General features: G+C 40.1%; 1 protein-coding gene across 4 annotated transcripts in view; it reads right to left on the reverse strand.

The window, feature by feature from the left end:
- Nucleotides 1–12315, reverse strand: part of USP40 (ubiquitin specific peptidase 40) — a 100252-nt gene that overhangs the window by 12381 nt on the left and 75556 nt on the right. For all 4 annotated transcript variants that reach the window (XM_017859386.1, XM_017859383.1, XM_017859385.1 and 1 more), the window contains exons 23-28: nt 12237–12301; nt 10372–10446; nt 6749–6875; nt 4539–4633; nt 2766–2884; nt 1237–1302 (exon numbers count right to left, since the gene is read on the reverse strand). In XM_017859386.1, the coding sequence (XP_017714875.1) occupies nt 1237–1302; nt 2766–2884; nt 4539–4633; nt 6749–6875; nt 10372–10446; nt 12237–12301 (547 nt within the window). The remainder of the gene's footprint in view (nt 1–1236; nt 1303–2765; nt 2885–4538; nt 4634–6748; nt 6876–10371; nt 10447–12236; nt 12302–12315) is intronic.

The raw sequence follows: 12315 nt of genomic DNA on the forward strand, positions 1-12315 counted from the left end.
GATTATAAGTCATGCTGCTATAAAGACACATGCACACGTATGTTTACTGTGGCACTATTCACAATAGCAAAGACTTGGAATCAACCCAAATGGCCATCAGTGACAGACTGGATTAAGAAAATGTGGCACATATACACCATGGAATACTATGCAGCCATAAAAAAAGGATGAGTTCGTGTCCTTTGTAGGGACATGGATGCAGCTGGAAACCATCATTCTCAGCAAACTATCACAAGAACAGAAAACCAAACACCGCATGTTCTCACTCATAGGTAGGAATTGAACAATGAGATCACCTGGACACAGGAAGGGGATCATCACACACCGGGTCCTGTTGTTGGGGGGGTGGGGAGGGATAGCATTAGGAGATATACCTAATGTAAATGACGAGTTAATGGGTGCATCACACCAACATGGCACATGTATACACATATGTAACAAACCTGCATGTTGTGCACATGTACCCTAGAACTTAAAGTATAACAACAACAACAAAAAGAATGCATTTTATAGAAACACTAAAAGTAAACACAGGTTAGACATGGTTGGAAGAGAACTTTCTCATATCACAAGCAGACCAAAAGAAGGATATTCACATCATAACAGGTAGAGCAAATCTTAATAGTTCATGATATTTACAAAAGGACTTGCAAAATATTTTCCTACAGCGAAAAAAGAACAAGATGGTTTGATTGTAGACAATTTTGGGTGCATCTTTACTTAATAAATAATTACTGACTATGACATGGGCACGATTACTATTCTAGGTATTGAGGATATAGCAACTAATAAATTAAGTTCTTATATTCTAGTAGTGGAAGACAGATACTAACAAATAAATCAATAAGTAGAGATACGTCAGGTGATACTAGGATGAAGAAAGTAGAATAAGGGGGCAGAGTGATGGGACGATGATAAATCTGTTGGACGGTGGACTGTCTGAGACACTGATGACAGCTGCGGGTGGGTCTCTTGCTGACACTTCAGGGTCATCATTGGCCAACATGCACCTGGTGGTTACTGAAAAATTAATTCTCCCTTACTGTTTTTATGGGAGAATAAGTTCCAAGTTTTACACGCCAGACATATATATTTCTAGAACACGCTCTGTTTGAAGTTGCTAGGCTACTTAGAAGCAGTGAAAAAATACTACACTATTAAGTTGTTAAACCTTAAAAAGGCAAACTATGTTAAGATATGTGTGTATCACTTTAGATGCAAAGTAGACTTTCTTACCCCAAGTTTTCTCCTTTCTGAAGGGGCTCTAAGCAGATCTCAATTCTCCGTCCTAGTTTATATTCCCTGATAATAAGTGAAACAAGATAGTATTGAGTGATATAACATTTAATTTTCTTGAATTTTTTTTCCCCCAATTTTAAGCTTTGTTCTTTTTTTTTTTTTTTTTTTTTTGAGACAGAGTCTCGCTCTGTCACCCGGACTAGAGTGCAGTAGCCAGATCTCAGCTCACTGCAAGCTCCGCCTCCCAAGTTTACGCCATTCTCCTGCCTCAGCCTCCGGAGTAGCTGGGACTACAGGCGCCCGCCACCTCGCCCGGCTAGTTTTTTTGTATTTTAGTAGAGACAGGGTTTCACCGTATTAGCCAGGATGGTCTCGATCTCCTGACCTCGTGATCCGCCCGTCTAGGCCTCCCAAAGTGCTGGGATTACAGGCTTGAGCCACCGCGCCCGGCCTTAAGCTTTTTTCTTAAGCAAAGGATTGTTTTCTGAGTACTTATAAGAACGCCCAAACTTTTGGAAAAGAGAAAAAAATGATAATCCTTGCTGTGGTGATTATTTAGATACTTGAGTCATTTCTTACTAAACATATAGGTCTGGCTCTGGGAAGATGGCCAGACTGCCAAAGAAATTTCCCTCTGTTCAGCCGGGGTTAAGATTCTCATGCCAGTCACTTTGGGGTGGTAATCAGAGCTGATTAAAAGCAGCCTTGGCCAGGCACAGTGGCTCATGCCAGTAGCCCCAGCACTTTGGGAGGCCGAGGTGGAAGGATTGCTTGAGGTTAGGAGTTCACGACCAGACTGGGCACACAGGGAGACCTCGTCATAATAAAAAATTAGCCTGGTGTCGTGGCACATGCCTGAGGTCCCAGTTACACAGGAGGTTGAGGTGGGAGCATCACTTGAGCCCAGGAAGTTGAGGCTGTAGTTGAGCCATGATCACGCCACGGCATTCCAGCCCAGGTGACAGAGCCAGACCCTGTCTATTAAAAAAAAGAAAGAAAAGGAAAGAAAAGGGAGAGAGAGATACAGAGAGAGAGAGAGAAAGAGAAAGAGAGGGAAGGAAGGGAGGGGAGAGAGAGAGAAAGAGAGAGAAAGAGGGAAAGAATAGAAAGAGAGAAAGAATAGAAAGAATAGAAAGAAAGCCTCAGGGCTGCTTTTTGCAAAGGAAATGACCCAAACCTGCTCTTTAAGTTCAAAGTTTCGGAAGGAGATCAGCTGAATCCAACATTTCTCAGTGAGAATCAGCTGCTCCTCCTTTCCATCTCACTCCAAATGCTTTTAAGTTATATAATGTCACAGTCACTGGAGCATAGAAAAAATACACAACACTACATTTATGCTTAACATGGAAAACTGAAGTCTTGCTGGAGTTTATGATGAAAAGTGCCACCCAAGTCATAAGCACGGTATGACCAGGAATGGGCTTTGTGTTCACTCAGCTCAGAAGACGGATTCCTCCTCCATCTCTTGCACCAGCCAGTGCGGCAGCAGCAGAGAGGGACGGTGTTGCATCCAGCAAGGAACCTACCTGAGCGGCTGCCGGTCAGTTCGTAAAAGCCTGCCTGGGCGCTTCCTCTCCACCACCCAGGCTCTGAGGTGGGCTGGGGACGGGACACCTAACTCCAGGAATGGGGGCAAGGTCATGGCCTAGAAAAAGAAACAGACATTTCTCCAGTGGTTTTAAAAAGCACTCTTCAAAACATACTGTTTTAGAAAAAAAAAGAAGCACTACACAGTGACATCTCAGGGAAAGAGTATTTCAAGTAATGAGAACATCATTTAAAAAGTCACAGGAATCTCTCTCTCTTAAATGACACTAACCCTGAGAGGTCTTCATATTCCTCTGCACTGAAATCAGCTTGAGAAAGAAGTGAGTTCCCTATCTCTAAAGCTGAGTCAAAAGGGTCTTTTTAATCATCATGTTTAAACAATGAAACTTTGGAATTAACTTCCATGTGAGTAGAATTCACCAGGGCAGAGCTAATAGTATAGCGAGGGACTCATCAGCCTTCCGTGCCAGTGCAGTTCTCCACCAGTGTTTGCCGATGACTCAGCTTCTGATTTTGAAATACTTCACAATCTTTGGCTGCAATCAGTAGGCCCAAACTGCTTGTTCTAATTCTGAAGGGATCACTTTAAGCCCCTACTGATATATTTAGGTTGGAGCCTCTAAAATTACCAATATTCATCCATTTTTTGACCTAAAAACAGCAACTTTATATCTTTCAACTTAATATGAGGAAAAAAAGTATCTTCCCACTTGTTCTCATGAGAATAAGGCTGTCTGCTTTTTCTTTTCTCCTTTCTTTTTTTTTTTGAGACGGAGTCTCACTCTGTCACCCAACCTGAAGTGCAGTGGCGCCATCTCTGCTCACTGCAACCTCCCCCCACCCCCGGTTCAAGTGATTCTCCTGCTTCAGCCTCCCAAGTAGCTGGGATTACAGGTGCCTGCCACCATGCCAGGCTAATTTTTTTTTTGTACTTTTAGTAGAGATGGGGTTTTACCATGTTGGCCAGGTTAGTCCCAAACTCCTGACCTCAAGTAATCCACCTGTCTCAGACTCCTAAAGTGCTGGGATTACAGGCATGAGCCACCACACCCAGCCAATGTATGCTTTTTCTTGAGGAAGGGTATTTCATATACTGAGGGCGCACAAAAGCCAAACATCAACAACCACTAGTCATATACAGGCCCCTACATTTTCTCCTCTAAGAGAAGAAAGGAATGCTCATTTCAGTCCAATAGTAGGTGGATGCTTCTTCAACACTGCGTGGTACTTAATCCAGCCTTTCCATTTGGGTAAAACCCTCCTTGTCTGTGAATGTTAATGCATAAGAAACAACACAATATCTAGAATATCTAGTTTAGTATCCTAACATAAAAGCTGGGGTTCTAACCTCCTGGAAAACTGGTAACACAGCTTTTCGTAACAACATTTAACATATGGGTCACAATGGTACACAAACAATGTAAATAAAGGGATAAAGTGAATGCTTTACAAATGTTCCAAGAAACCATGTTTCCCTAAAAAAATAAAAATGAACAAAAGCCGCAAGTCACTGAGGACAGATTGAAACGAAAGCACAGCATGCCTGTCAGAGGAGGGACCAGTGAGGCCACGAGGAGCCGTCTGCACCACAGGCATGTGTTGCCTGCGGGTACTTACCACTGAACATGGCATATGACAAATGCCATATCAGAACCGACTGTAATTGAGGGAAAAGGAGATAGAGAATAGATTAATATCTCACTGGAAGAAGCCACATTACCACTCAGTTATGGTGCAGGGAGAAGTCTGACCTGAGACTTCAGCTCCGCCAGCGTGGCATCTTCTGAGATCTCCACATCTCCCAAGTAGAGGAGAGAAACTTGCGTAGGCTCGTTCACAGAAGCACCTAACAAAGGACACAGCGGGATGTTTACAAGGAACTTGAAACTTATTTTGTGTTTCTGAAATACATCGCCATGTTTTGATGTCGTAAATAGGTTATTAAAATTCCACTCAAAAGCCTCTGCATCCAAGTCTTGTGAGGAGGCCCTGTCTGGCAGGTGAGCAGGCAGGGACATGTTGTCGGCAGAATCCCATGAAGTATTTGACACTTATGCTCCTACCTCGAATGTACTTTTCCACATTCTCTCCTTCCTCAAAAAGGACTTTTTGGGTAGGATACGCTGCCTGCATTCTGTATGTTAGCTTCCTGTTTCCCTCTCATAACACTCATCCCAACTTGTTCCTCGTGTGTGTGTCTGTCTATGTGCAAGTGTTTAATCTGCCCCCTCAAAACAACAGAATTTTCAAGAGGAGGCAGGCCATCTATCTTGTCTCCCCAGTTCCTGGTACAATGGATGTCACATAGTAAGTGTCCAATAAGTGTTCACTTATAAGGAAATTTTGACAATAAGAAGGCCTTTCCAAGTTTGTTAAAAAAAAAAAAAGGGAAAACACAATGCTTTCTCATCAAAAACAATATGAAAGCTGACAACTAAATTTAGACTGTCTTCACTTATTTTTGCTTTAATTGTCTTTACTGCTGAGCATGCCACTAATGCATGGCAAGAAATTACAGAGAGATTAGAAGTCAACTAAGTGCATGAGAAGTTCTTCTTGTGTCTTCAGGAAATTACAGGCTGACACTACCGGAAAGACAATTTTAGGAAATTCTAAAGAATGAAATATATAATCACATGCTACACAATGATTTGGTCAAAGACCACACATGTGATGTGATCCTATAAGATTATAATACCATATTTTCACTGTACCTTTTTCGGTTTAGATACATAAACACTTGCCACTGTGTTATGACTGTCTTCAGTATTCAGTACAATAAGCTGCTATACAGGTCTGCAGCCTACGAGCAATAGGCTACACTACATAGCCTAGGTGTGTAGGAGGCTCTACCATCTAGGTTTGTGTAAATCACTCTACCATGTTCACACAATGAAGAAATCGTCTGACGATGCATTTCTCAAAACATATTCATGTTGTTAAGTGACACGAGTGTATTTCCCATGTGTTGTGTACAGATGTATTACCAAAAAAAAAACTTTTATTTACTTTCATGTAGAAACATACTGATTAAACATGCTTTTACAATCTATATCCAATTCTATATGTAACTAGAATTCTATCACCAAAGCATTTTTAGCATTAACATGAACTAGTGTAACCCAACTAAAAAGTAACTTTATGCCAATTTTATAGCTCATTCAACATTACTCTATACATATAATCCTAACTTCAAAGCCAGGAGATAAGAATTTGACTCATTTATATTAATTTTATTACTGAGGCTGAAAAGATTAAAAAGAAATATAAGTAATATACTTCAAGGCACAGAAAACTAAGTAAGCATGATAAAAGAAAACATAGCTAAAGAGTTGGGCCTATTAAAAACATACTCGCTCCATTTCTTTATAATGAAGTGGAACTCTTCTTTGTACAAGGGCAACTGAACTCACTGATAGTGACTTCTGCCCATCGTGATGTGTGTGGCTGAACGCTGAGTAAGACAACATGCTTGTACTTGTCTGTGTTCCTTCTCAGAAGTCAGTGAGATGACGTCAAATGCCCTAGAAGCAGTTCCTGAGGGTTTTGAGGCAGAAAGATGGGAAGACATGTAGGATGTGGACTCCTGGTCTCTGCCCCTGTGGGCTAAAATGACATCACTAGAATTGGTTGAAGACTCAATATTCTGGTACATGGTGATAAATGGGGCCCCTGTTGCCCTGAGAATCTTGAGAGATGATATATAAAAGTCTTTGGAAAGTGTAATATATTGATATAATAATAAACAAGATATATAGTGCTTTACAGAGGTTACAGAGCATGTATAGAAATAGCCCGGTGTTATTGTGTGATGTCTGGAATGACTTATGAAATTAATAGGCCTTGATTTTCAAGACCTTACATTTTAAAAATAAATATTTCAATTGACTCTCAGAACACAGGCAGTCAATTTACTTCTCTTTATGATGCACTGGCTGCTGAAATCCCATTCTGTTCTCACCTTGGCTGAAAGCGGCTCTCCAAACTCCACCCCGAGAGGAAGTACAGTTGGTCTGGTCCTGATGACTCTCGCAGTGTCCTGAGGGACCCTGAAGCTGGTACCACCAGATGGGCACCTTCAGGAAACCCTGAAGAATGGAGCATGTTTAACTGCTGTGATTACAGAGATTAAGTGAAACTCCACTTTTACTTCCATAGAAAGAAACATCTTGATGATCTAAGATGTTCTTGAACTTACCATTTTTCCTCTTAGATTTATGAACTGTCATAAATTATACTTGCTGTTTTACAATCAAAATTTAAAATCATAAAAATCAGACTTTGGGATGACTGGACTAAATGTCCCTTGCTTAGAAGTATCTTAGTAGATAAAATAAATGAGAAGCATAAACAAGAACAATGCATTTGCTTGAACACACTATACCAGTGTTTCCAGCGCTGTCCAAGCACTGCTGACCCAGGATACCAATCCCAGCAGTGCCATTTATCACACAGATGCAAGAGCCCATTGATCTAAGTTTGGTTTCTGATATAAACTAAAGGAAATAAACCCATGGTCTTACACATACCCTGTAATTTCAGTTTTACTTATTGAGCTAGTTCTTCCCACCTCATTTTTTGTTAGTGAAGAATTTTAACAGGTTTATTAAGAGATAAAAGGTGCTATTGTTGCAGCACTTCATTTCCAACAACAGAAGATGAGAATGAAAATTAACCACCTAAAACATTTAAAATAGATAGTTCAAGAAATGTGCATTAGAATATTTTTCTGTTTATCAGATTAGTGAAGATTAACAAATATTTGACCTTCACTCGATTAAATAAATGTAAATCAGAACAACAAAATTCCATTTTTTTTCACCTAGCAGACTATCAAAAACCAGACAATTATGTGTGTGAAAATATGGGTAAACCTGAACACTTGTAAGTTGGTAGCAGGAATATAAACTGCTGAGAAGTTTCTGTAGAATAATTTGCCTATACCTGTCCCTGTCATATTTTAAAATGTACAAGTTCTTTGACCCAGCCATTCCATGTTTAGGAATTTACATTCTGATACACTAGTGCATGCATAGAAAGCCATATATGCAAGAATATTCTTGCAAATTATTTATGGGACCAAAAACCATGAACCAACTTCAAGGACCCTCTTTAAAACATTTTTTGCTGGGCTTGGTGGCTCACACCTGTAACCCCAGTACTTTGGGGAGGCTGAGGTGGGAGGACCGATTAAGCCCAGGAGTTCAAGACCAGTGTGGGCAACAAAGTGAGACAAAATTTAAAATGTTTAAAACTAGCCAGGCACAGTGTGCCTGTATTCCTAGCGACTTAGGGGCTATGGTGGGAAGATCACTTTGAGCCCAGGGGATCGAGCTTGCAGGGAGCTGTGCTCATGCCACTGTACTTCAGCCTGGGTGACAGAGTCAGACCCTGTTTAAAAAAAAAAAAAGACTGTGCAATTTCAGTTCTAGGAATTTATCCTGTAGATATACTCATATATACAAGCAAAATGGTGCATATATATATTATACATATGTGTATTATATATATGTATTTTATATATATTTTATATATTTTTTTACATTGTTACTTGCATCAACAAAAGACTGGAAACAGCCTAAATATTCTTCAAAAAGAGACTGGTTAAATAAATTATAGTCCTCCAAACAATGGAATATTATGAAGCTACTAAATTGAATGAGATAGCTTTACAGCATATACTTGGAGATAAAATGTTAATGGAAAAAATCTAGGTAGAGAATAGGTTGCCTAGCAAATAATCTTTTGTGCAAATAAAAAGGAATAAATATATGTATGTGTGGATGTATATGCTATGTATATACACAGTGAACTATGTATTTAAAATATTTTACATGGTTAGTCTTCACATTCTCATTGTTTATTGTTTGAAATTAAGTGTTGTAACAATAACACCTTTTATCTCTCTTTTGTTTTTTTTTTTTTACTTTTAAATCTTTATTGAAAAGAGACAGGGTTTCACCATGTTGCCCAGGCTGGTCTTGAACTTCTGAACTCAAGCGATTTGCCTGCCTTGGCCTCCCAAAGTACTGGAATTAGAGGCATGAGGCACCGCGCCTTGCCTACCTTTTATCTCTTAATACACCTATTAAAATTCTTCAGTAACAAAAAAATGAGGTAGGAAAAACTAGTACACTTCAGTGTGTGCAAGTATGTGTGTATATCAAAAAGCACAGTCCTTTGGAAGGATGCAGAGAAAAGCAGCCGCCTGTTGGGGAGAGGATGCTGGGTGGCTGGAGCCAGAGACAGTAGGGACACTTTCTTTTCCTGGCCCAGCTCTTTCTTTTTTTTTTTTTTTTTTTTTTTGAAGATGGATCGCAGCCTGTCGCCCAGGCTGGAGTGCAGTGGCCGGATCTCAGCTCACTGGCAAGCCCGCCTCGCTGGTTCACGCCATTCTCCTGCCTCAGCCTCCCGAGTAGGGGTGGGACTAACAGGCGCCCGCCAATCTTGCCGGCTAGTTTTTTTTTTTGTATTTTTTAGTAGAGACGGGGGTTCACCGTGTAGACCAAGGAGGCTCGATCTTCTGACCTCGTGATCCACCCGTCTCGGCCTCCCAAAGTGCTGGGATTACAGGCTTGAGCCACCGCGCCCGGCCCCAGCTTTTCATAACACTTGGAATTTTGTATCATGAGTACTGCCTATTCAAAAATTAACTTTAAAGACCACTGAACAAAATATAATAGAATTCTACAAAGTTGTGAAAAATAATAAGGTAGGTGTGTATGTGCTGTGAGGAGCTTCGCAAGATACAGTAAGTGAATAAAAGCAAACAAAACAAGTGTAAAACAATGTAGAGTATACTTAAAAAGGATATGCACATATTTGCCTTCAGCAAACAAATACGTGTATTTATGTTTTTCTCAGAAGAATACACGAGGAAAAATCAGCTAACTGTGGCTCTCTCTGGAGAGAAAAGGTGTAGGACTGATTTCTGCTTTTCATTTCATAGCCTTCTGTACTGTCTGAATTTTCTAATCATAAGCAAATAGTTATCTGAGTCTTGCAATTTGGGGCCATTTGTTTCTCTTTTGGGTTCACCTTTGTGTGCATCCTCAGTTTAAAAGAAACGATACAGGTTTTAGAAAGTAGTGCTATGCAATGCTTACTAAATGGCAGTGAAATGAGCCTTCTCATATGCTACTGCATATAACATCAAGGCTTTAAAGAGGTCACACCTCTGGACTTAGGAATTCTACATTTAGAACTCTTTTCAGAAGGACTTATTTCAGTACTATTTATAAAAACAAAGTATTAAAAACAAAGTTTCCAACAATGAGGATATAGATGAATTAAATTAGTAAAACATTACCTTGGATATGATGATTATTTTGGATTTTATGAGAAGGTTAAAATGTCAAACATAAAAGCAGGAAATAAAATGTTATATATAATTGATTTTAATTTTGTGTGAGAATATTTATAAGTTAGGAAACATATCTGATTGACAGCATTTGGGGAAAGTTCTCTATTCTCTTTATGACTGTCTGAATTTCCCCGTTTTCCCTAAATGAGGCAATATCATCTCTGTAATCAGGTAACAATAATTATTACTTATGAGATGTCTATGCAGAAGTAAAATCTTACCGGAGGAGGAAGTTGTCCTTCAATTAAAAGCAAAGTATCTCCAGAACATATCAGAAGTTCTTTCAGTGTCGCATCCTGGGAAGACAGAAATGCTTTTTTGTCACTTACGACTTCTGAAAGGAACAGATCATTGGATCTGTTTAAAACCCCATGCCTCTATTATCTTTTCAAAAATTAAATGAATAATAAAGCAGATATTGAAGACACAGGAAATAAGCTAAGACTATAACATCAGTACAGCACTATTTGTTAAACTGTGGGGCATAAGCTGTAAGTATGACAAAAGATCTGAGGTGAGGAAGCTAGATGAGATGAGAAATGAGAGGCTGATTTACAGAAGATGAAATTTTAATTAATCCTAAAAAGATGGGTTGGATTTGGAAAGCTAGAGAAAATAAGAAAAGGAATTTCTCATTAAAAAAAGGACAAGGGCCAAGTTAAGGTTGATAGTAAATATGGCTTGTTTTGGTAAAGCGCTGAGGCCACACTGATTCGAGTGGAAAGTACCAGGAGGTCACACCGGACTGGAAGGGCAGGCACTAACTACAGGACACGGAATAGAAATAAAGGAGCCACACAAGATTTCTGAGGAGATTTTCCAGATCCATTTGGCAGAAATATGCATGACACTGAAGAGGGAATACCTGGGCCCAGGAAAGCCATAATAATTTAGGTGAGAGGCATACGAACGCTTGGACCTGGAGCCAAGCATGGGAATGGTCAAGGAAGGGGTGCGAAAGATGACAGTTTGGAGGCTGAGAGGAAACATGAAGAACGAAAGATAAGGAGGGTAAACCATATTTTACTCTTAAAGATTAGGATGGGAAAGATACCTGGCAAGGCTGGAATGAGAAGCCAGTTCCAAGGGTAATGAGTTGGCTTCTGGCTGAATTCTTTGATGCCAATTTGGGAATTAATAGAGAAGAACCTGCTGAAGCTATTTGGGTAAATATATTCTTCTGACATCCAAATTTTATGTCCTAAAGATGCTTTGAGGTCCACTTCTTACTCCAGGCAGTCAAACTCTTGGCCAGGCCCCAAGAGGGGCCTCTCGCTATTGACTTACTGACTGCTAAACAGCAAAGGGCATTCCAGTGCAAGGACCCAGCATACCTGCCTAAATCAACCTTCTGCTGGCATTCCGTGGCCCTTCTTACAGAACAGGAAGCAGGCAGCTGAAGACTGGGGAAAGGGCGGCTGACCACAGCTCCCGAAGACTCGCCAGAGAGCTTTATTTTGGGTCTACTTCTAAGGCTACGCGTTTGAACCGGGAAATATAATGCTATGTGGACCAACAAGATGACTAACCAGATTCCAACTATCCTGTGATAAAATTATTCCTAAGCCTACCCTAAGAGTTTGGCTGGATCAAGAATTTGGACCAAAGCCTAACTTAGGAATGGTTGGTAAGACAAATTCTGCCACCATTACCTTACAGAGAAACTCTGAGATCAAAACATTCAGGGGCCAAAACTTCAGAGTGTATCTATAAAACTCCTTCATGAACTCAAATGTCATTTGTTCTGTGGCGTTCTCTGCCTTCTCATGAACTACGCCTCCTAGAGGCGTACTCTCATGGCAAGGGAGTTTACCACAGATCTGCCTTCTCATGAAGTACTCCTCCTAGAGGCGTACTCTCATGGCAAGGGAGTTTACCATAGATGTCAGAAATGTTCCCACTGCACTGAGACTTCCCCTTTATCAAAAAACTACAGTAAGAAAAAAGTAAAATAGGCCCATTCATAGATAACTGTATCCTATAGAAAGTAACTAAAGCTTTCTCATGAGTGGAATGGGTACCTTGTACGAAAATATGACACAAATAGAATCATATGCAAGAGTACAATGTATAGAAATCATCTTACTTCTTCACATAAAGGCTCCCCAGCTTCATAGCACCAATCCATTTTTCGTAAATGCCAGGCATCTCCTATAAAGGAGTCA

Source organism: Rhinopithecus bieti, unplaced genomic scaffold, assembly GCF_001698545.2.
Source record: "Rhinopithecus bieti isolate Rb0 unplaced genomic scaffold, ASM169854v2 scaffold_50517, whole genome shotgun sequence".
NCBI lineage: Eukaryota > Metazoa > Chordata > Mammalia > Primates > Cercopithecidae > Rhinopithecus > Rhinopithecus bieti.